Here is a 26,134-nt window from a genome sequence, read left to right as displayed (position 1 = left end):
AAGAATCACGAGTTGGTTGATTATCCTAAGCAAAAGAAACTTGGGTCATAATTCTCATTACACAGCATGAAGGATGAGGAGGATCACCTTAACTTGTTGAAGATTTATGTGACTATGCCTTCTTGGGGAAGCTCACTTACCTTGTACCTCGAAGCAGTCCATGTAGGTCCCTCAACTCTTTACAGAACCATTGACGGTCAGGATTACCAATGGGCATGTAGGTATGAATGGTAACCTCATATGTACTCCAGCTGGAATAATCCCCTGTTCCACAGCCCACCAGCACTGGCCTAATCCCAGCAGAATGTCCATGAGCCTATGATGACTCTCAGACACCTTTCAATGAAGCACCCAAATCCAAAGTACTGTAAAAAAATGGTAAAATGGTGGAAATCAAGAAGTGAAGAAAGTACCAGGTCTCAGCTCTTAGCAGAAAGCAACTTAAATATTAAATATTTTCAGTGCAAAGTTTAAGAAAGCAGCATGCCATTTAGCATATTCTATCATTTAAGCTAAAAACTACAAATGTCATGGGTTATGATGGTTTTATCCATAGGTGAGGGCAGAGATACTGGATGGCTTCTGTCCATGAGAAAAAACAGAAATGTACTCAATGCATCAGTTCATCTGTGAGGAGGCATACATTTTGGTATTGCCTGTTCTAATGCCAGCATCTTACAGCTCTGAATTTTCTCTTGTTCATGTCCTCAGAGGTATGCATGCATTTGTCAAGCATGCCATCAGAGTAAGTATACTCCTATCCTATTCTACTTGGTTCAACTAATATACAAATCAGATCAGTAAGTATAAATTGCAAGACAGACAAAGGAAAACAAAAGATGCCAGACTTCCAGGATTAGCCATCTGCAGTTCCAGGATGTCGTGGCCATAAAAACATTAAAGACTTATAGGTAGGAAGAAGGAAACAAATACAGATGGCTTACAAACAAATCAAAAGATATCATGAGCACATACCTATTATATCTTAGTTTGGATGGTCTCTGCAGTGAGTAACTGTTAGGAAGTATCTCAAGAAGTAAAACATAGACCTTTCTTGATGAATACAGCTGACAAAATGTCTCAGAAGGCAGAGTCTTGTAGTCATCCCAATAAATCACATTTGTTGGCACAAGGCAGGCATGCCCCCTCCCCTTTGATAGTGTCATTTTTCCAATAAGTGTTGTGCTAATCAATTACAAAAGATACTGCAAATGGTAATCTACTTGCTAAGGGTATGCATGGTGAGTCCCTTCTTAAATGGAACAAAGCAAACAAAAACTATTCTATCTTCCTAAACTCATGCACCAGACCTCAGATAAATGCTATGCTGACCCTGGAGAAGAAAACAGGGAAGTGAAAGGATTGTTTCAAGAAAAATTCAGACATCATCTTTGGGAAGAAAATGTGAGTAGGGTTGAAGGGACACTATCTGAGAATTGTGGATGGAGAATAACAGTAGGTAAGGTGTGAATCATGAACAGGTATGTAACCTATGCATAAGCTCCTCCAGCTGAGATCTTGTGAATAGAAGTGATGGTCATTAAAAAATGTGTTTTCCAGGACACATACTCAAGGGTGCCAAATAAGCAGGCCTGCTCAATTAATAAACAAGCCTGTAAGTCATGAAAATGAAATCCCATGGAGGATAAAGGAGCTTCAAAGGTGCTTATAGAAACAGTATGCATTTAAGGAGCTGCTTGATTAGGTTCTACTGGGAGATATGTCTGCCTTCTAAAAAGGTCATGATAAGCATAAAGAACTGACACACACACCCACCCTAAGAAAAGAATAACTGAGGCCCAAATCATAAAGGTGCCTGATATAGCTGAGGATGACCTACAAGATGACTGACGAGTGAGGTGGTAATTGGTAATTTCCCATCCAAACAAATAACCACTTAAGAAACAAGGAGAGACTGAGTTCTGGATGCAGGCCTTTAAGGAGAATAACAGTAGTCATACAGAATATTATATCCATAAAGTAGCAGAAAGTATTCTAAGAACTAAGCCAACACGGGAAGAGAAAAAGGAGAGTCTACTGAAACGGGATGACTGCAATTAGGGATATAAACAATAGGTAAGAGGGAGCTGGAATTTATTGGGGAAAATTGGCACAGGAACCAAGCTACTGGACTGCAGGTTAGAGACTGCCTTCCCTATCAAGGACTGATATCAGAGTACAGGCAAAGAGAAAGAAAGAACGAAATAAAAGACCAGCACTGGCAGAGTTTTTCGTAGATTCCAGAACAGAAGCAGCCATTAAAAAGGAATACTTAGAGGATATGAAATATTGCATGACAAGTATAAGAAATAATCAGAGGAGGTTAGAAAGGATTGGGAAGAGAGACTGGATAAGGAATTCACAAAGAAACAATGGGAGGATATATATATGTCTCCCAAATATGCAATAAAATCTAGATGATTTAGGATTTTTGCCTGGAAATGTTTACATAGATATTTTTATACCTCAAGCAGACTCAAGAGAATTTTTCCTCAGGTAGACAGCAAGTGTTAGAGGTGTGATGGGGATGGGTGGTACTTGGGAACATATTTTTCTGAGAGTACAGTGGGTTGGCAAATTTTAAGGATTCCCTGCGGGTTGCACTGTCAGAGCTGCTGAATGGTGTTAATAAAAAAAAAACTCTTGAATCTGCTCTTTCAGGAGAGGACAGGAAATGCAGCTCAAGGAGTATGCCAGCACAATCACTTCACCTGAAAGTGAGCAGTGCTTTAGAATAGAGACTGTACTGCTAGTGCCAGTCTTAACTGGATATTTGTCAGCCATAGTGAAATGTAAATGATACATTTCTAGGCACTGAATGCATGAATTTTCCAACAATTAACTGGTGGGCTCACAAGATAGGTGTGTCCATGTACTCAGTACAGAATATGGCACATGCCAGCATCAAAAAGTGCTGAATTACTTTTAGTGGAAAAGATGACACCAACTGCTAATTAACCAAGATGAGATCCTTATGTTATACCTAAACATCTAAATATTTGTACAGTTTTGAGGGTCATACAGGGGGCCAAATGAGTGTCTGAAACAGTACCTTTCATCATCCTGGTGCACAACCAAAAAACACGCCTTCAATACTAAGAAATTATATCAGCAAGCCTTTGTTTTGGAATGGAAGGAAAGTAAAAAAAAAGGTAATCAAATGGTTGGTGACTTCACAGATGACATGGAATGATAAGGCCAAAATAAAGCAAGAATGTCTGCATAGAAAAAGCACTGCAGAGAGGAAAAAAAGGGATGAAATGTACTGAGGTATACAAAAATTAGTAAAGGGCCCAAACCTAAACATTGTGGCACACAACTTTCTGCTGATTAAAATACTTTAAAAGACTGTCTAAGCTGCACATTCTATGAACAGACTTCTTTAGCTACCAAGGACCAAACCAGATTATCTCACAGGTCACATAAGGCCATCAACCAGTGCTAAGTTAAATCAGTCTTACAAAGGTGAACCATAAAAATGTTCAACAAATACTCTACTCAGCCCATAAAAGCAATACCAGATTGCCCAAGTACTCTGATGGTGACAAATGACTTAGGTGCTGCAGGGATGGTCAGTGGGAGAAGGGATTGACTGTCTGATGGTGGTTCTCTTTTTCTGGGGGAAGGATGTGTGTTCCTACAACAGCCAAGGCATCCATTCATGACGACTGCAGGATGAGGTTCCCATAGCTGAACATGTTATTTCACTCTGCAAGGAGTAGATTAGATACCCACCTGGTCACATGAATGGAAGAATCTAGTTTCAGTACACACTTGACCCTCTGGGAAGTGGAGCTGACCCCCCCCCCCACACACACACACACACACTAACCATCAAGCTCCTGCCTCATTCTTTACTCATTCATTCCTCGTGGCTGCAAGGGAATCCATTTTTTGAAGCCCTAGAGGTAAAGTGACCACATTTTTTTCAGCTGTACAAACTACAAGTCATGCAAAAAGCTGCAATCATTGTTCAAGCCTCCAAGCTGCATCAACTTCACAGTAAGGAAAAGACTGTAATAGTCTTACATAGGGTATGCATCCCTTCCCCTCAGCTTCCCTGAGCTTCAAAACCTGGTTTCTGACAGTGTCTCACCTAAATCTCTCTTTGCTATTAAAACAATCACTTGTACTCCATGCTCCCCCTCTTCAAATCTCGTCACACTGCTGCCTTCCCCACATTCCCCAAAATGCTTCACTAAGTTTTTTTCCCTTCTGAAACACAAAAATAGGGAATGTTCTCCCAGTAACCATCAAAAGTATGACCTATCAACAGTTCAAAAACACTTCAGTGATTATTACATACGAATCAGTGTGCATTATGAGAGAATCAGTTGTAAGACGTTACTTTAATCAAATATATTATATGAATTATAACATCCTGTCAACTAAATCAATACTGAGTGCCAAAATGTCTTATGTAATGCTTGTGATATTGTACAACCTTGTGCTTTGTTCTGTCTTCTTTGTCTCATAAGTATACTGTTTTCACACAGTTGCTGTACTAGATCATGCAAACGTTTTACCCTAAATTAATTAAATGTATTTTAACACTAAAATTAGGTTATAGCTAAAAAGGGGCTTGAGACCTGCCTGCTTAACATAACCAATAAAGAAAGAAATAAAAAAAGCTTTGTACTGCACTACGGGAAAATAAGGAAGCAAATGATAAACTGTATTAACACTTGTCACTAATAATGGATAGTTTTAACACTGTGGAACAAAGGCAAAGTTGTTTTGGATGATTAACATTTCTAAAGCAAACTGCAGCACTAAACATCAGAGCATCATAAAAATGTAATTATCATCTAAATTATTAACACCTTTTTAACAATGAGTTTTATTTTTGCTGCTGAGCTCTGTCTTTTGTTACACACCTCCTTCACTTTGACAACTGCAGTTTTACCCTCTTCCTTTTAGTTATCTTCTTTGATATTCCTATATCACTGTGCAGTCATACCTATTATCCAAGCTCTTTCTGGTTTGGGTCTCTTTCTTTCATGTCTTTAATCTTCATACTTCATTACTTTTTGAGACAATTTTAACATCCTGTATGTCAGGTTTGCTTGACCTATTTCCTGCATTCTTTCATCTTTTCTCATTGTCTTTTTTCCGAATGCCTTCCTCAGATCTATTTTGTTACATACTTTTTCTTTATTCACTACATTTTAATCAAACATACTTCACTCTGTCTCATTATTTAGTTTCAAATTTACATCATAAACATGTTTTTCAATATTAAATTATGTTAATTCACTGGTTCATAATATATATCATTTTTATCAGTTTCATAGCTAAAGCAAGGAAGGAACCAAGACATCTGATACATGTCTTCAAATCAATCTTTGTACTACCGTTACTAAGTAAAAGTTTCATACATTTAGCTATGCTTGTATGATTTTTGTATAAACGTTTAAGCGTAATAAAAATATCCCCCTGGTTAACAGCATAACTTAACAGTTTATTGAGCAATTAATTAAAATCAATTATCAAATATCTGGATTTTTCAAGGTAGGATATAGTCTTAAAAATTGACCAAGGTGCCTTGAATCTTACTTGGATATAATGATATAACTGACTAAAAGTGTTCTGGTGGTTATTTCACTGTAAAGTGATACAGAGTACATGGATTCATCTTCACCCAGCAGAACTCTCTGGGAGATTAGCACTGGAAAACATACCGGTATAGACTGCAGGGGATATCATAGACAGCAATTTGATGTAAGAAGTTCCAGGAACAGAAAGGTCTTCCTCTTTTTGCTCATCATCTGCTTCATTCATTTCCATCTCCTCATCATCTACTGCCTTTCGTTCGGGCCTGGCCTAGAAGCAGAAAACATAAGAAAAACACAAAACTTGTAAAGAAGAGATAATAGTGCAGCATATAGGAAATTAGCAAGTTTTTTCCCCCCAAAACCCAAATCCTAGAAAAAAATCTTGCTCAATCTGCTGCTATATAGTTTGCAGCAAACTGAAAACTGAATTGACTTTAAATATGTTTCTATACTGGTGCAACAAAAAAACTTGTAAAATCTGTAGGAGAAAATCTTACACTAAGTATATCAGCAAACTACTTTAAGAGTCTTGGGTGATTTTGTTGTGCAGTGTTTAATCAGCAATAAAAATAATAAAAAAATATCAAACAGAGGAAGTCAGACAAGACTGGGAGAAAATTACAAGGTATCACTTGGATAAGTGCAATTCTTTGAAATACATGACTGAATCAAGGAGGTTCAAGATAGTTATTTGGATATCTGCAGTAGATTTTCCTTCAGTTTCAAAGTAACTGTTGGAGGTGTATATGGACTGAAAGGAGAAATTGGAAGCATGTTTTTATTTTTTTGGGGAGGTGTATAGTTCTGCCTGAATTTAACAACATACTGCAAAATGCCTTCAGGCAGCTGCTGGGCAAACAAGTGTAAGATACTAAGAGATGATGCTTAAACGTGATAACCACAGAGTGGAAATCGAGGGTTAGACTGACCCTGGAAGATGGGTTAGGTATTATAAAGGAAATAAAGCTGTTGGAGTGGGGCTTGATAGACAGCAGAAAGAACAAGATCATCCCCTTAAATGGAATATGTGGAAGTACCACCTTCACAACAGGGATCAGTCTAATGGTGATGAAAGGAATGCTGATGAGAGTGAAAATGGCAAAAAAGTAGTGAATGGCATACATGTCTACTGGCTGGAAAATGTTCAAACTCTGAAAAGTTAAAAAAAAATAAAGTGAATGCACATTCAATACATAAATGACTGTGATGATAGTGATGGTGCCTTTGGATATGTGTTGCTCAGCAAACTTGGAGTTTGACAAAGTTGTGATAAACAAATTGCTGCCACACGTGGATGAGCATACATATGGTTTCTCATTTTTCCAACATAGCAGGGGAGAGAGAACTGCCATTATGAGTGTCTTTTATTATATTGCCCACCTCCCAAAGTGCTGGTAGCCACAGACTGCTCCCCTGTGGAAATTAGCACATCACCTGGTGTCCACACACAGCATTACATCATGATGTAGGGTTAGTATTCCATCAACTTTCAGGCTGTGTGCAACTTACAGGTGCTTATAACCTGTCTGCACAGCACTCTGGTATTTTCAAGATTCCTACATACCACATAAAAATCACCAATACTATGATCTGAATAAGTCAGGGTATGAGGAAAGTAGATGAGAGTCAGAATGGTATAGCAGAGAATAAACCAGTTACCTATGGGACAACTGCATTTATAAGAGGACAAAACAGATATGTGCAGACAGAAAAATGAACTGTTAGTAACAGTGCATGTATATGAGGAATTCCAAGAAAATGTCTAAAGTGAAGAAGTTAAGAAGACAACACACCATAAACCTGTGCAGAACGTATTAATAAAGTAGTCCTTTAAGGTGCTTTTGAGACTGCAGGAGATGTTATGTAATCTATAAAAGTAAGATCTGAAAGATATGAAAATGAAATAAAGCCTGCATAATGAACCACACAATGCAGGTATGTTGAAAAGACTAATTTTTCCAAAGATTGAAAATGTTAGAAAAAAATGTTTTAGTTCAATATCACACGTTACCAGTAACAGAACAAAAAGAAAAAGAGAAATAATCCCAAATAGACTGTTTCGCCTGCACTTTGTATTTTCTAGTGTCTCTGTATGAACCCTTGTGGCAGAAGAATGTAGCAAAGGACCCATCTGAGTTGGATATTGTTGGAATAAGGCTCAGTATTAAGCATTTCCATTGGCCAGCTTGCCTGAAAACTGCTCAACTTAGCTTGTATTTAGGCAGCACATTTGCAAGGGCCTGTGCTCAGTTTACAGTAGCTGCTCTAGTATTGGTGTGCTCTCTCTGATCTCGGGAGTGAATCCAAATGAAATCCAAGGCATACTTTGAAATCTACAGGAAAAATATGTATTGTTATTCACCTTACTGCACTTTTAAACTGTGTCTTACTGAATTGATGCCTACTTTTAACAGTTTTAGCCATTTTAACTGTTTTGCTGTTTCACCACTTCAACTGTTTACTGTATGAGAATGTTTTTCTTGCACTTTCTAGTGCTTGTGCATTTTATAGCATAGGCTAGATTCAGACTTGCTGAATCGACACTGTTGGGCACTATCTGAGCACTAAAACCAGCCATCCTACATTGAGGACCACCTGCACCCATGTGGTAGAACAGTGTAGCAAAGGCTCATTAGTGAGCATTTCCATTGACCAGCCTGTATGAAATTTGCTTAATTTGTTGGGTTCTCACAGTTGCTACATAAGCCCCATGTTTTCATGGGTTTGCGATGGTTTCAACACAGCTCCACAGAGTTTGGTGACCATCCACTACTCTATCTGCTTCTGAGCAATCCAAGGCATCTGTCTGCATGCAGCTCAGCACAGTGAAGGTAACCATTTGCGGTTACAGACAAAAAAGGTGAAGTAAATTTATTTCCCTTAGAAGCTGCCCATGCTCCAACCAAGGAGTTCCTTAAATTGCGCATAGCTGCTCAGAGAGCAGCTCAGCTGGGCTTTCTACACCATTTGTCACTTTAACTGAATTCTCCAAATCCCTAATAATCTCATACCAATTGACAGCCTCAACAGTACAGACCCAGCATTAAGCCCCCAATTACACCAAATCCTTCCACATTAAAGTAAGCAAATTTACACCTAGTATTATGGATGGTCAGTTCTCCTGCATTTCTCCTGCCAGCCTGATTGACATGGGTATACTGAAGCAGTGTAGCAATTTCCTAGTGTACACTGACAACTCGCTACTCCTAAACCACTCAAGCTCAATTTGTGAGAGATGTATATATACTAACAATTTGAAATCCTTGCACTCTCGTTCACAGAACAGTGACACTGAACAGGTTTGTCAGCCCACATTCTACACCTCTTGCACAAACCACACTGTCTACATATAAACCATCATACTTAGAGGTACTCACCAGAAATTTACCTAAACACCAGAGACCTCTGAAACACAAACGTGCTACACCTATATACAGTACCTACAGCATTCAATACACAAACCCACAAGCACAAGTGTCTCAGCAAACAAACCCCTAAGGCCAAGCAGATCTAAACCACATTTTTTGGTCATAGTCAACTCTATAGTGAGACTCACAGATGTCCTACTCACCAAGCTGGATAAAGAGAAGGTTATGGTCAGCTGACTGTTGGGTGCCATGATCCACCAGATCACAAAACACAACAAGTACAGTTATGACTCTGTCATAGTTTATGTTGTTGTGAATTACTTGAGATTTACCTCACTGGACTATATGAAGAGAGACATGACCGAGCTCTCTGACTATGTGTCTCAGGCAGGTATGTCCAAAGCCTTGAGCAGCATATTATCTTCATCTAAGATGATACCACAATATAAACAAAAAATGACCAACTGGTTTAGATTCTGGTGTCATTCTTAGGGGATCCAGTACCTGTCAGCCTGGGATGACATGGTAGACAGATCATGCTGCTTTGCCGGAGATTGTCTTCATCTGTCACATATGGGATTTTGGTTACTGGCTAAGGCTCTTACCTCCTGCATAGTGCCTTTTTTAGGCAATATCACAACAACAAAATTTCCGGTGTAAACATATCTTCAAAAAGCAACCTCAAGGTTATGCTGCTAAACACAAGGACTCTATACCTAAAACTGCACTCACTGGAAGCAGCCCTCATCTTAAAAGATGCTGACATATGTGCAGTCACAGAGACTTGGTTTAAGGTCATGGAAAGCACCCTGGCTAAAATAACTTCCACACGCATTCAGACCACACACTGAAAGTGCGAGAACTAAAGGAGGTGAAGTATCAATATTCAAATATAAATACACCTCTAGATTGGATATACAAAACAATTCCCCAATTCCCTTGAACTATCCCAGGTCCAACTGACTGTAGGTAAGACCCCTCTCCAAGTTATCGCCAGTTATATGACCCCCTCCATGAACGAGGATACACACACTGCATATTTGGATCTACTTGAATCGCTCAAGATACAACCAAACACCCTGGTTTTAGGTGACTTTAACTACCCATCCATAGACTGCATAAATTGTGCGTGTACTAACACACTTGCCCAAAGGTGTTTGGACTTCAACTCCACTGCCCTGGACCAGTTGGCGGACACCCCCACAAGAGCCCAAAACATTCTGGATGTGGTGTTAACACAGGTGATCGTTGCACCATCCCACATGTAGAGCCCTCCCTAGGGAAGTCTGATCATAAATCAGTCTCATTAGAAGTAACAATAAAATCTGCCCCCCCCATTAGCACCAACTAGACTAAAACTTCTCCAAAGTCAATTATAACCTACCACGTGATGGCATCAATAGCTTCATAGCCCCTGCCCTCACTGATGGCATGGACACCTATACTGGGATTTACATCAACATCTTCTATAAGCATCTATACAAATGTACTGGCTCAGCCGTACCTGATAAGATCAAAACAAGATCCTGAAGATAGAACAAGCCTGCTTGGTTGACATCCGCAATTAATAGGATATACAATAAGAGAAAAATTGCTGTCCAAGAGCATGAAGGAATGGTCTCTGAATTGGAAGCATTCTTTCCTCGGCATAAACAAGCAAATAAGATACCTTGCAAGCCATTCTAAAGCTAACTATGAATCCAAATTAGCCTCCTGCACTATGGGTAATCATAAGGCCTTCTTTAGCTACATCAGAAACCTTAAAGGAAAAAAACATATCTGCGTAGAACTGGTTGTTAATGGTACCACATATGCTGAACCCACAGAAACAGCCAACCTGCTAGCTAACAGTTTCAGTGAAAACTTCTCCCCGCTGTCCCCACCACATATCCCCCAAAGAATCCCTACCCACTTGCCCTCTACCTAGTATCTCCAACAAGCAGATCATAAACATGTTCTACAAAGCCAAAAGCACAGCCTCTATGGGACCTGATAATATCCCAGGCTGTGTTCTAAATGGATTAAAACAGGAACTAGCTGCACCACTGGGCGTTCTTTTTAACCATAGTCCAAGCACTGGTTTTGTACCTAATGAATGGAAAACGGCAACCATCATCCTGTTACATAAAGGAGATGCCTCCACAGACCCTGGGAACTATAGACCCATAAGCCTGACCAGCCTAATCTGCAAGGTTATGGAAAGAATATACATAGACCTTATCAACAAAGATACAGGAGATCTCCAAACACTCGAGCTGACCTAATTTTTGCTTCGTTAAAGGGAGATCCTGCCTCTTGAACTTGGTGGACTTCTTTGAGACAGGCACTACAAGTCCTGGACGAAGGCAAATCTTTGTATAAGGCCTACACGGACCTGGCCAAGGCCTTTGACACTATTCCCCACTCAGACATAATTGACAAACTCACCCAGCTGGAGATCAACCTGTATATTGTTATGTGGGTTGCCAAGTGGCTCACTAATAGAATGCACACAGTCAAAATTGGTGATTCTACTTCCACCAGCAGACCTGTAACCAGTGGTGGGGTCCACAGGGATCAGTGTTGGGGCCCCTATTATTTGGAATCTACTTCTCGGATGTAAAGGATAAAACAAAAGGCCTATGGCTGACAAAGTGTGCTAATGACTGCAAACTGGGTGCAGTCATCGAGACCCCAGATGATGTCAATATCCTACAAAAGGGACTACACAGACAAACAACTGGTTCCAAAGTTTCAATTTAAAAAAATATGCATTATCATCCCCTTCAGCAAGAGTGATATCCCTGTATATTAACACATTAAGAGCAACAACCAAAGCATGCAATCAGTGGTGACAGATTTGGGCACATAGGTTGACAGCAACATTTCCTTTGATCAACATATCTCCGCAGTGGTAAGAAAGGCTTTTTACATTACCCATATCATAAGTAATGGTATTGCATCCAGAACAAAAGAGGTTATAACTTCCCTGTATTCCTCACTCATCAGGCCAATAATAGAGTACAATGCTACTTTTGGTATGTACCTTACCAGGCACCTGCAGCAAGGGTCTATATTATATAAATGAAGCATTAAAATATCAACTCACCTTTGATCGAACCCTACTTCTAGAAACTGCACAACATGGAACCCTCAAATCACGGTAGTCCAAACACACACCGCATTACAACAAAAGCTATTAAAGTGGGGGGCTTCATTACCCACACCCCCCTAACTAAATATACTAACTCTGAGATTGCACTACAGTCGGGAAAAGGGCAGATTTAAAAGAACAGCCAACTGATTTCTTTCCCTTGGAAAGAAATAAATGATTTGGCTGTTCCATGTTGTGCAGCTTCGAGAAATAGGGGTCGATCAAAGGTGAGTCGACATTTTAATACTTCGATTATATAATATAGACCTTACAGCAACTGGAAAGACCTCAAAGGTTTCTTACAAAGAAAATTCAGGGTCTTCAGCATATGTCATACACTGAGAGATTGAAATCACTGTTACTATACTCTGTGCCTTATAGACTACTCTGGGGTGACCTCTGCCTTCCATATAAAGCAATCTCAGATCCTGCTCTAATGGAAATGCTGCACATTAGTAAACCAACTGGTATATGATGCACTTGTTCTAGGGAGCTCAACTGAGTATGTTACATTAACAGGACTTGCTGGAGAGACAGATATGTCTCACAGAAGTTACCTCTGTTCTGAAACAAACTTCTAATTCAGGTGAAGCAGAACCCCTCGCTGACACTATTTAAGCATAATTTTGATGATTGGAAGGCAAACCGCAAATTCTCCCAGGGAGTTTCACCTGTGTCCTTCTTGGACAGCGGCAGTAGTTGTTGACTCCGTTCACTTAATATCTCAATATTCTTGGGAACAGGAGTTGTACTTGGCTAGGCTTGTAAGGGCCCTAGGGCCATTAGCCTAGTAACCTCCTACTATCCTATGAAAACGTAATAGCATTGATGCCAAACAGTGATCACCCAGGTAAACAGCATCTCTGCATGCTGAAACAAAGAGGACTGAGCAGAGACATTTGGCAATTGCTGGACATCAGAGTTTTTTCTGCCCTTTTCACTTGTTTCATGTTGATAAATGTTCTAATGTGTGCTTCTTAAATATTAGTATTTGTTTTAAGACAGAATGTAGAGAAATTCCTGTATAAAAACACGTCAAAGATAATTATTTTATGAAACATTACCAGGAAATTGCAAGTCAGGCTCTTGCAAGGCTTTCCTGCTCTTGATTTCCTTCTTGACTCCAGCAGTTAAAGAATTAGCATAATGTTGCTACAGCAGACACTGGTTGTTTAACTGCTGGACAACAAAGGCTTTCAGCAGTACAGGCTTCTGTTTCTGATTCTGCAAATACTCCATGGCTTCAAAAACCTTAGCTGCTGACTGAAAAAAGTTTGGCGTCATCAGCGTCTCCTCCTACATTTTTTATTATCTGGCAGGATTATTACTGCAGATGAGATTCCTACGATGGATGCATCAAACAGGCTGGGTGGTGCAGCAGTAACTTATGGACAATCCTACATCACAACATCCAGGTGCTGTTATTTCTAAACTATGATTAAGAATCATTGTCACACCAACACTGCTGCAGTTTTATCTCATTCCATTATATCACCTGATCAGACTTTTCTCCTTTTTATTAATGTTCTATACATAAGCATAAAAGGTAATCTTGATATTTGCAAGGCAGTCTTACTTGCTTTGCCAAGGATGGTGTGCATCTTTGATTCTAAGGCTTCCACATACTGGCTAAAATCTTTTTTTTAGGGTAGAGTCCAGTTGACAGACATCTCAACATAACTAACATATTAAATCCAAAACAGGATCACATTAAGGAAAGTCACCTCCATGGCAGAAGTCTCAACAACAAAGTGCTTGACCTTGTGGTCCTCCTGCATTTGGAAAGCATTCATATTTATGTAATTATTAAAATTTGGTTTAAATGTTCAGAAAGCACTCCCTCTATACCTGGGTTTTGCAACTATGCTATTATCTCTGTATTTGTTAGGGATATATCACTTCTAGGCAAATCCCCAAGGGGACACAAACTGAACTCCGTATCACAATAACTAAAGCCAACTATGAGTTTATAGCCTGTTACAGGACAATCTATATGTCCCCTGAACCCATACTGTGCAGGTAAGTAGATGCCTCATCAAAGAGTATGAAGTTGTGTTCTGTAGGACTCTGGGTTGGGACATGTTTTGTTTGGCATTTACTCTTTCAACTAACAAACTACAATCCAAGACATCTGGATAACCAAGTTTGAAAATAACTGCAATCTGACAGTCATTATCAAGTTAGCTGACACCTATGACCTGCAACAAGGTCTTATAAACAACTGGAGAGCTAAAAACAGGCTTAAATTAAATGATAAAATGTGTAATTTAGTAGCATTTGGTAAATCACCACCCTGAGCATATGACAGACAATACCCACTTCAAAATGAGAAAGTTATTACTTGGGTTGATAACTACCTCTTCTTTGATCACCATATAATGACAGCAATCAGGAAATCCTTCTACTTAGCACAGCTGATTGCCAAACATATATTTTCCCTTTAAACTCTCACTACCACTCCCTTCTCCCTCAGTTGCTCTCTTGCACCTTTCCTGGTAGCTCTCATGTATTCTTTGTATGAGTTCATAGGAGGTTACTAGGCTAATGGGCCCTAGAGCCCTTACAAGACTAGCCACATTTATCCCAAGTTGTCCTAATTGTGGATGGTTAGGTGAGTTCCTTTCCTTTTACCAATTTCCTCTGTCCAGAAGGGACATGGGCACCATCCCAGGAGTGAATCTGCAGACACCCATACATCGATCTAGGCTGCATTTGAAGAGGGTCACAAGAGGGGCTTTGTTCCACATGAACTGGAACAGAAGTGGCAGTCTCTGGGAGATGTATCTCTCTCTCTCTCCAGCATGACCTATTCCTGGCAGAGGCTAAGTTAAGATCCCTAGAGTGAGTTACCCCTCCTACAAACTGATTTACAAATGTGTAGCATTTCCATCAAGGTCGAGTCAGAGACTGCCCTTTAAGCCAGGCACAAGTCACCCCCTTAGTAACCTGTAGGAAACAGAATACAGTTGCAGGGCTTTCAGTCTTTCCATGTAAGACTTGTTTTGTGTACCCTGTAATTTCATGGTGTGAAAGCTCTGTGGTCTCCCCATTCTGGTGAGGTATATGCAAAAGGGAGCACTGTACTCAATTACTAGTCTGATGAGGGCAGAGTATAATGGAATTATAACATCTTTAGACATAGATGTGACACCTTTACTTATAAGATGTGCCACATAGAAGGATTTCCTTATTACTGTGGATACATGGTGGTCAAAGTTCAAATTGCTATCAACATGAGTACCCAGATCATGTATTAATGGGTCTACACTTAGGGGGATTTTTGTCTATAATATGATTAACAGGGATGTCAGATTTTCCAAAGGGAAGAATAATAATGCACTTTTTTGCATTTAGCTTAAATCCATGGCTTTGGCACCAATCATTAGTCTGCATTAACCCTGTCTGCAGCATATTAACACAATGGGGGGACTCAATGATCGCTTCCAATTTGCAATAGACAGTGAACCTGGTCAGCCACAGGCTGTCCCCAAGTTTACCTGGACTTCTAGGAAATAAATTCCGAATAGCAAGGGGCTCAGTATAGAACCCTTTGGTATGCCACTGACGAATGGTCTTTTGCTAGAGGTGAAGTCATCCACTTTGACAGTGTGTGTCCTGTTATTGAACCAGCTGGCTACCCTTCTGGTAATGTAGGGGTTAATTCCCAATTGGGAGAGTTTCTGTATAATACCAGAGTGACAAATTGTGTCAAATGCCTTGGCTAGGTCAAGATAGGTGGCATGCACTGTCTTTCCCTCATCCAGGGCCTTAGTGACTTTCTCTAAGAAGTCAACCATGTTTAACAGGCATGACCTACCTTTAACGAATCCGAATTGGGTTGGATCCATAGTTTGGAAATTATCTATATCCTTGTTAATAAAGTCCATAATGATTCTTTCCATGGCCTTGCAGATGAGGCTAGTCAAGCTTATTGGCCTGTAATTCCCAGGGTCGGTTGATGATCCCCCCCTTTGTGCAGAGGGATTACAAATGCTGTCCTCCATTCTGCCGAAACATACCAGTTCGCAGGTTGTGGTTAAACAGGGATTCAAATTGGTCTGCTATGTCATGTTTTAAGTTGTTTAAGAGGCAACCTGGGATGCTGTCTGGTCCCACTGATGCAGTGTTGTTGGCCTTGGAGAATGCCGAGATGACTTGCTCTTTTGAGATAATAGACTGAAGAATGGTGACAGGTATACTTTTGGGGATGACTGGAAGGGACAGGGGGGTGAAGTTTGCTCCTAATCTGTTGGTTAGCAGGTTGGCTATGATCTCTGGTTGAGTATGGGTGGTGCCATCCATAACCAGTTCAGTGCAAAGCTGGGTATTCCCTTTTAGATTTTGGGCATAGTTAAAGAATGCCTTGTGATTATCCTAAGCTAAGGAGGCTATTTTTGCTTTGTAATTAGTTTTGTAAGACTTGACAAGATCTCTAATTTGTTTACGCTAGAGAGGGATTTCTTCCTCTGCTGAGCGAGTTCCCTCTTGTTTTTGGACATTAGTTTCTTTCTCTTGTTGTTTAGCCTATTTATACTAAGGGTCAACCAGGGTGGCTTGTTTTTTCAGCAAGACCTGGTTTTAATCTGGTCAGATACAGCCGGTTCTGTAGAACTGCTTAAGTGGTTATACAGGGCATTGGTGTACACCCCTGCATAGGAATACATGCTATCTGCGTTTGAGGGGGGCTTTGAAACTTTTTATACAAACACTTAGTAGGAAGTAATTTGTCTTTGAAAACTTCTTAAGCACTTTTGAGCTTGATGGGGTAGCTGGTCTTAAAATTACATCAAACAAGACTGATTTATGATCTGATCATACCAGGGAGGGTATCACACAAGGGGGGGTGGTCCAATGCTCTCCCATGTTAGCGAGTACTATATCCAGAACATTTCAGCCTCTTGTGGGTATGCTGACTAGCTGTTCCAGAGCATTTGCATTGACAAAGTCCAAGAATCTCTGAGCCAACATGTTTGTGGTTGTGTATGTTTTCCATTTGTTGGTAGAATAATTAAAATCTCCCATGAATAAGGTGTTGGGCTTTATGGCAAGTGACTCCTAAGTCCAGGTATAAGGTATGCTTTTCCTGTTTCATGGTGGGGGACCTATACCTATACCCACACCTATGTTGTGGTAGGGAGCTTTGCCTATAGTTAATTGAACATGGAGTAGCTCAAGAGAGTCATACTGTCTGACCAGTCTCAGTGTACTTATCCTTAATGAAGACTGGTGCATTTCCTCCTTTGGCTCTAACTCTCAGTTTGTGGTTTGAACTTGTGGAAGGCACTGCAGCCCTGCACGGCCAAGATGCTTTCCAAGCAAGTAGGTGTAGGCATACCGGGTTTCCAATCAAAAGCTTTAAGTTCTTCTTCTGCTTCACTGGAGACTCATAATTGAAAGTCAAGCTTTTGTCTCGGTGATTGCACAGACATCAGCATCTTCCAAACTGATGAGTGCTTCCAGGGAGTGCAGTTTCTTGTTTAGACTCATGATTAAGAAGCAGCACCTTGAGTCTATCTAGAGAGGACTTTGTTATGTTGAGAGGTTGGTTATTTTGACACTGCCTAAAAAAGGCACAATAGGGGTGGTTAATGCCTTTGCAAGTATTCAAAAGCAGAGAGGAGATAGGCAAAGCAGTTGTGACCTGTCAACCATGTCTTCCCAGGATGACAGATATTGGATTCCCTTGGACTAACACCAGAAGCTAAGCCAATTGTTAAAATCAATCCATTTTTGTTTGCATTACTAACTGTAGCAGGAGCATGAGACCTCTTTAAATCAACCTTTGTTACACTGTCATAGTCCCAATCTTACCATTTGTTTTACATTGAGAATGTAAAGTTGTAACCCCCAGGCAGAACCTAATAATGACTCAGACTAATCAGTGCTCTAGTCCAGTCAAAAATAAAAAATAACTAACAAAAGTGGTGGAATTGGTTAAAATTCCATAACCAAGTTCAAATGAAATACAAGATGAAATTGATATGTACAGTAAATCTTATTAAATCAAGAAACAATAGGGCTGCCCTAGTTCATGTTCCATGCCTAAGATAACAAAAATCAGCTCCGCAAAGTCGTATTAACAAATATTTTTTTACTGACCAAGGCATGTGGTAATCTCCTAGAACCTTTCACCTGAAAAAGCAAAAATGTACAAGTACTCAATAACGAAGTCGTGATAAAAGTCAACTGAATTCTGATACAAAAACCTAACTGGAGTAGAAGAACTTAAAGCTTTTGATCGGAAACCTGATACCCCTACACCCACTTGCTTGGAAAAATGATGTGAACTACTCGCATATTGTTTGTTCCACTGTTTTCGTCATTGGCAAACTGAATGTACTACCTTAAGTTTTTGTCCCCATGCACCACACATTTTCAGGTGGTTTACTTAAAGGTAAATAAGTATTTTCTTCTTATTCTGCATTACTTTGTTACAAAAACAGTATCATTAAATCACATAACCTACTTAGGGTCTTGGTTTTGCTGTTTGATCAAACTCACTTTTCAGTGAATCACACTTCTGGGGCTCTCTATATATAAAATTCTAATGGCTAACACTTATTTTTCTATTTCAGGGCAGTAATGGTACAGTGTATTGTCTTATCCACAATTACAATAACTTTCTCAATAATCCACAGAAGGTTTGGAGAAACTTTCAGGTCATGTTAGTATACATTTAGATATAAGTGACAAAAACATTGAAATTAAGAATTCAGCAAAGAAACAAGGAAGATTACTTCATAATTTCTTCAACAGTATCAATCACAGAACACCAGGTCATATTTAAACTCACCTCCACACACAATGATAAACACATATAGATATGAAACTTAAAAGATGGCCTAGATTAGATCACCACCTACTTTCCCCAGATATATAGATAAAATCTTCCTCTGGAGCTGCTCCCCATACTTTATCTAATAATATTACTTTAGTTCTAGCTTTAATTTTAAGAAGTTTTTATTGCCTAAAGATTATTAAATTGTCAACCTTATCTTTCAGGAAATCTATCAATAATTCAGGGGTAAAAAAATTAGACAATCAACACAAGTGTACAGCTTTTAAAGCTTGTATACTAAAACATTTACAGATATTAACCATTTGGTCATGGAAGAGTAGGTCTACCAAAATTGCTCTCTTACAGGAACAGTTACAGGTTACTGACATTTTATTAATAGTAAATTGTATGTATAAACAGCTGAGAGTCAAAGCCTTAAAAGACTGTAAAATATTCTATATGAACAGTACAGCCCTAGTTTTTTTAAGAAGAAAGGATAGTAATATGACATATCACTGAAAGAACACTTGTACTTAACCACAAAAATAATAGTATCTATGTAACGTCTACCAAGTTTATTAAGCATTACAGCAATGGTTAAGATCTCAAAGCTGTTTTTGTAGTACTGTCAGAAAACCATTCTAAATTTATTACTACATACAATCCATTATGTCTTTTTCCTGAACTGTAACACATGGTATGATTTCAGTTTTGACAAACTTTATTTCAGAGTTAATTATTTATTAAATACTGGTGTAGCTGGCTCAGGTTTCTCATTCAATGTGTTTTATAAGTTTTTTAAATCAGCTTGTTATAGTCCTAATAAAACAATACTACTGTTTAACCATTAATAACTAAATCACAAGTATTAGTTTAGTTGGGCTGACGTGACCCTGATCCCAAAACCAGCCATATTTATAGGTTCATAGGTTGGTACTAAGTTATCGGCCCTAGGGCCTATACAAGCCTAGCCATAACAATTCCCTGATATTTCTTCCCACAATATTTACTTCCCTGGACCCCTGTCTAGCAGAGCGACTGATGTGATCCCCGGGATGAATTTCCCATCTCTCATCCAATCGTCAAGGCTCCTTTTGAAGAGGGCAAAGGAGGCACTCTGCTTGACATGTATGGGCAAGTCTATTCCAGAGTATGGGGAGTCTCTGGGTCAGGAACTTATCCCTCCAGCATGTTTTGTTCATTGTGATGACAAGGTTTAGATCCCTGGAGCGTGTGGCTCTGAGGGATTGGGATTTCTTTAAGTGGAGCATGTCCAACAGCTCAGGGTTTGACATGGCCTTGTATGTTAAGCAGAGATCGCCTCTGAGTAGACGATATGCCACAGAGTATAGCTGGAGTTTTTTTTAGACAGCATACGGCATCTGCTTTAGGCCTGTGATTCTTTTAGTGAGGTATTTCTGCGGCCTTTCCAGCTGTTGCAGATGTCTTGTGAGGTACATACCAAACGGGGCATTGTACTCTATTAATGGGTCTAATGAGGGATGAGTACAGTGGGACAAAGACCTCCTTTTTTCCGGATGAAAAGCCCTTAGTGATGAGGTGTGCCACATAGAAGGATTTCCTGACTGTTGTGGCGATGTGGTTATCGGAGGTGAGACCACTGTCCACCTGTGTCCCTAAGTCTTTCATCACACTTTCGGTGTTTAGTGTACTGCCACCTATGTGGTACTTCATGGGTACATGTTTTTTATCAATGACTTTCAATACAAGACATACTTCCTTTAATTTCTGTTTGGCTGCAACCAAGGCAAAGGAAAAAATTTAATAAAATGGATTCTCTAGGCAGTTATGGCCTTTATACAAATGAATCCATACAAGATGTTTAAAGAAGCTGCTCTTGTGTTGATGGGCACTCAAAGAGGTTTTGAACAAAAAAAAACAGCTCTTTTATTTCTTCTCTTTTTTTTGGGGGGGGGGGGACAAAACAGATCTTCCATCCAATTTAATCAACACTATTCAAGTCTTATTCAGGTTAACTTTTTATCAGCGTTATTGGACATAACTCTAGCAGTAATATATTCTCAGGGTGTATAGTACTCAGTACTTCATTTATATTAATATTAGAACCTCTTATAGTAGTATATTATGTAGATATTAATGCCAACTCACACATTTGTGTCTTTTCAATTCCTGCCTGTAACTCAAATGTTTAGTGTATGTAGATAATTTAATGAAGACTTGCTGCTTACAGTTCCTGATGATAAAATATCTATTCCACACTTTAGTTTAACCAGAGTTTAGTATTGCCTTTGGTTATATTACCAACACATAAAAAGTCCTAATCATGAAGGTCTTCTAATGTGCCACCTTTGGACAGCAGAGTAGAAAATATCAATTTTCTTGAATAGTATTTTTCTTAAAATGCTGAGCAGTCAAATAGGGGTCAATAATAACAACATTAATGGCAATTATTTAAGATGAAAGGGGATGCATCTGACTATTTCACCATAAGGTAGACTCAATATGTTAAAGGTTTAACTACCAAAAAGGACTTTTTAAAATAAGGAATACAGGATTCTGTGGGGTTGTTTATTTTCTGACATTCATTTGACAGATTCATAGTCCTAGATCCTGAATATTACATGTTTGCTCAGGTTTCTGTGAATCAGTTTAATTCGCACGTTGTTTTTTTCAGCTGCCAGCTCTATCTAGATTTACCACTGAACAATTTCCTATTTTAATTCACTTCAGCAATTATTATATTAAATATTGGCCTCATAAAATATCTACAATTTCTATGGGTTTTCATGGTCCTTTACACCATTTTTTATGTACCCCCACAGAGTTTATTCAGTGATTTCCCTACCTATGTCCCACTGGCTTATTTTGTCCAGAAGAAAGTGCCAAACATCTCTGGTCTGGGAAAAATACCTATGAGGTATTCATTCCTATCTGAACATCTAATCAACCTATTTGTCTACCTAGAGATGAGAGTTGTGCATTATGGAATGACCAGTTCACTGATCACCTAATGATCCCCATCCTATTGTTCTGAATTCTTCCTATAGGCATCCAGCAGACAACAATGGCGGCCTGGGTGAGAAACAACACGTGTTCTCCCACTCACATCATCTTTAACTTAGAGGTACATATGTGCCATTTAACAGCATAAGCCTGCCCTAACCATTTCCACCACTGACTGCCTACCAACTTGTAGGCAGAACTAGTGTGACAGGCTGGGAAACCTCTCACTCCACTCACAGGTTGAGCAAGTTAGTACCAGCCAATCAAGTCCATGCTTGTGCTCTTAATCCAACACTGGTTGGCTGGGTTCTATGCAGGACTTCATCTCTCTAAGAAAGATATTACTTGATGTGAAAAGGGAATTTTTTTTAATGATAGGAGTAAATGCATATAACAATTTTTGTACATTTACAGCTATTCTGATTTAGTTCATATGTAGTTCATGAATCATACATTAAACACAAAAGAGCTTTACAGTAATAAAGCATGTGTTTCTATTTTTTGCATCTTCAAAAGTTGTAGTTAATTTGTCAAAGGGCAGTTTTTCATTTTCCATTGAATATGGACTATGTATAAAAATAAGTATAGTGTCTCATAGGAACTTAATTACTCAGCGAAATATTTTCTAGAGATCATAATGGAATCCTTTTTTCTTCTCTTGGTTTATGCTGGCAGGAATGTTGTTGGAATCATATATGAAAACATCCTTGGTGTGACTGTCTTTTCATCAAGCATTTGTTTGTTTCTTTCAGCTTTTCCCGGTTAGGGGTCGCCACAGTGGAACTCCGGTCCGCTAATGATTGGCAGTAGATTTTTACGTACTGGCTTGCCGGGCCTAACGCACAACCTTCAACGAAGGAACGCCCATTCACGCATGTCGCCACACAGAATACGCTCTGAGAATCGAACGGGCAACATCTAACTGTGAGGCGACAACGCTACCGCAGCACCACCACCGCATAATGGCAAAAAACACATTTTGTACCTCAACATATTAATCTCATTAATATTCCATTTAGTTTTGCAATGTGGATTCCTGGTTTGAACTTCCTAGCAGTATCATCTTAAGAAAATGTTTGTACTAGAATCACAGATCATGAAAATACTTATCAACATAATGAATTAGTCTCTTTCTATTTTTTTCAGACAAATCTTTCCCACAGCATTATATTTTGAAATGCTGCCTTTTTGCCGTTTGCACAGCAGTTGTACAAATGGCAGACTGCAAGACGTGAGGAGGGTTTATCAAGTTCTTTTTCAACAAGTACTTATTCTCATTAAAAAGTTAATGTCTTCTTATGGGCTACACGTTTCTAAAGACAGTGACAGAGGAAAATGTACGAAAATGATTTAGAAGAACAGTTAGTTAAAGAAGTTACACATAGGCTGGTCTGATCAAAAATCTTCAGTAAAGAAAGAAACTTAGGCCTACTCTTCTTTCAAGGAAAAATGACATTCTGTCCAAGGTTTAACATTCAAAGTTCACAAAATAATATTTCCAAATCAAGTGAAAGAACAAATGACTGAGATGGCACGAGTCACATAGGTTCACAGGCAAGTACTAGGCTAGCTATCTTTGTATGCCATTTTAAGGCTAGCCAATTTCCTATGCTGACAATCAAAACATGTACCTCTTGCCTGTGACGTAAACACCTTATTGATTATACCAAATCCTAACTGCAGAGAGAGAGAGAGAGAAAATTGTTCAAAAAGGAAAGACAGATATCAAGATTGAAGCACCCTAATAAATTCTTCAAAACTGGATGACCATTAAAAAAACAAGCATTTAATGTGATAAAGAGTAGAAAGTTGTATTTATTAAAATGTCTTTTGAATGTTTACAAAAAATCCTGCTTGGTGCAAAAGCCAGAAAGTGCTTACTAGACAGATGATTTTACCTTGCATTTTATATCAACACATACACACATGCTTAACATGACACTTGGTTAAATGCCCATCTGGATGAATTCCAAACGTCTGAAAGCAAATTGTTGAAAGTCAGTTTCAATGAAAAATATTGTAATAGAATTCCAACCAACTCAAACATTATACTGTAGAAATCACTCAAGGGAAAATAAAATACATCAAAAAGGTTTTTTTTTTCTGAGGAGCAAACCCCATGTACGGGGCTTTGCTCCCCACAACTATGCTTACTTAAATACTAACTCCATGGTTGCACTGCTCGGGAGAAAAGTGAAAATATCTCACACAAGAACCACTGTCAGTGTGCAAACAGAAACCACACCAGCTATGGTTAAGTATTAGTAAAACACCAATAACACAAAACTTCTTCATATATTTCTACATATTTTATGCACGTTTTACAAAACTTGGTGCAGTTATGTCACATTCAATGAAACAGATTTTTAGTCAAATGGTCATTCAGCTAAATGGGCTTTCAGTCATTTCAACACAGTGACACAAAGAGATCGCCAATGGTGAGGAAGAGGGAATTTGCCCTTTCCCCACTTTAATGCAGTCCTGGAGTTGGTATGTATTGAGTTTTGAGTATACAGCAAAGTGTCTTACACTAGTGACTTTATATGTGCAAGTACATTTTATAACTACAGAAGAGGGATGTAGTACATGGAGTCCACATCTGTAAATTTGTAAAAGACCAGCTACCAGAAGTTGCTTGTCACACCGTACACATTTTAGAAGTGGTCACAGTACAAACTGCATGGAGGCTTGTACCACAGAGTCTATGGTGTTTATGGAGCATTCTGACAAACATCCAATTGTTACAAAGCCCAGCCTGCACAGGTGGCAAACAGGAATAAAACCTTGAACCCGACCCATATGATCCAAGCTTGACTAATGGCTTGTGCACTTGAAAGTACAGGCAGGGGACAATGGAGACACTCACCTGGGAAAGGGTGAAGTCTGCATGCCCAGGAGCATATGAAAACTACCAAACTGTGCTCCTGTGGGTGAGTGGGTGGCATCTTTGCTCATGTCAACCCCTTGCAGAGGTGAAGGGCAGTACAAAACTAATGCCCACAATATGCCCCATCTTGTGGTCTACCTGGATAGGTTCAGGGGATAGAGCTTAATGAGACAAAAATACATAGCATCTCAATGGCTGCCTTAAGGAAGGCTCTGCCATCAACCCTCACCCTGGTAATGGGGAAGAAATGGGACAATTAAAAAGGGGGTGGGATGATGATCAGCAAACAGTAGGGGGCAAAATATCCTAAAAAATGTTACACAATCCAAATGTGAACAAAAGAAAGATGGGAAAAATAGAAAATAAACATTCCAGTACAAGAATGCTTAAACTGAGCACTGTCAAGTTCAGAGAGAAGTGAGAAAGTATTACTGTAAAAAGGATGACCTTAAACAGTAACCTGTAACATACTAACCTGAAAATGGGCATCTAAGATGCAAAGAAAGACCACTAAAAAAGACCACTAAAACTATGACAGGTAGAAGTAAATATAAAAACAATTATCTACCCACTTCTAATCAACACAAATTAAGTTCTAGTTAGATAAAGTGAAGTTTAAGTATGAACTGTGGTGACAGCAGATATGGCTACATTGCTAAATAATCCTTAATGGAAAGGATGGGTGAAGACAACAAAATGGGGACAATGAGAATTGAAGTAGAAGAGGTTTTAATGCAGCATCATTTATATTATGTGGCGTATAACTTAACACACAGTATTTCTTTCAAGCTTGCATAAATACTATTAAAAGATCACATTACAGGGATTGTACTACCTAAAACATACACTGCCTAGTACATGAAACTTTCTAAGTATATGAACCGATAAGCTGTAACTACAGAAAACTAACTAGCTGCACATTGTACATAACACAATTAGAACTATTACTGTTGCAACTTTAAAATTAACACACACTTGAAAAATGGAGGTATTCAGTTGCCTGTTTGTTGAACACTTGCAAAGGTCAACTAACCACATACTAACACCACCATTAAATTAAGTAATAAATAGGAAGAAGAAAAGAGATGGAGAACTGCACCTGAAAGCCTACAAAACTCTACCAACAAAAACAAGAAAAAGAAATATGCAGAGTACAATTAAAGAGAGTTTCAGTGCTTCAACATGATATTCATGTGCCCCTGTAAGGACCCCAAAGAATTTTCTTTGCCAATTTCTTTGTGTGCTCTTCCCTGTCTTTTTCTAGACATGAGGAACACACACACATTTTTTGTTGTTGCCTGATGGTACAGTGATGAGTACCAGGTGCTTCACCTATCAGGAAGCAAAACTACATATAAAAGTAGCATCCCTCCATGAACAGTCGAAAGTAGAGCAAATGGCACTTCTATGTGAAGACGCAAACATGCA

At 39.0% G+C, this 26,134-nt stretch overlaps 1 protein-coding gene across 1 annotated transcript in view; it reads right to left on the bottom strand.

Moving 5' to 3' along the window:
- Window positions 1-26,134, bottom strand: part of FOCAD (focadhesin) — a 2,336,882-nt gene that overhangs the window by 900,959 nt on the left and 1,409,789 nt on the right. Inside the window, exon 19 of the mRNA XM_044060381.1 lies at window positions 5,682-5,823. Coding sequence (XP_043916316.1) covers window positions 5,682-5,823 — 142 coding nt within the window. The remainder of the gene's footprint in view (window positions 1-5,681; window positions 5,824-26,134) is intronic.

Source organism: Protopterus annectens, chromosome 2.part0, assembly GCF_019279795.1.
Source record: "Protopterus annectens isolate FY-2018-M chromosome 2.part0, PAN1.0, whole genome shotgun sequence".
Taxonomy (NCBI): Eukaryota; Metazoa; Chordata; order Ceratodontiformes; family Protopteridae; genus Protopterus; species Protopterus annectens.
This window is presented reverse-complemented; position numbering and strand designations above follow the sequence as displayed.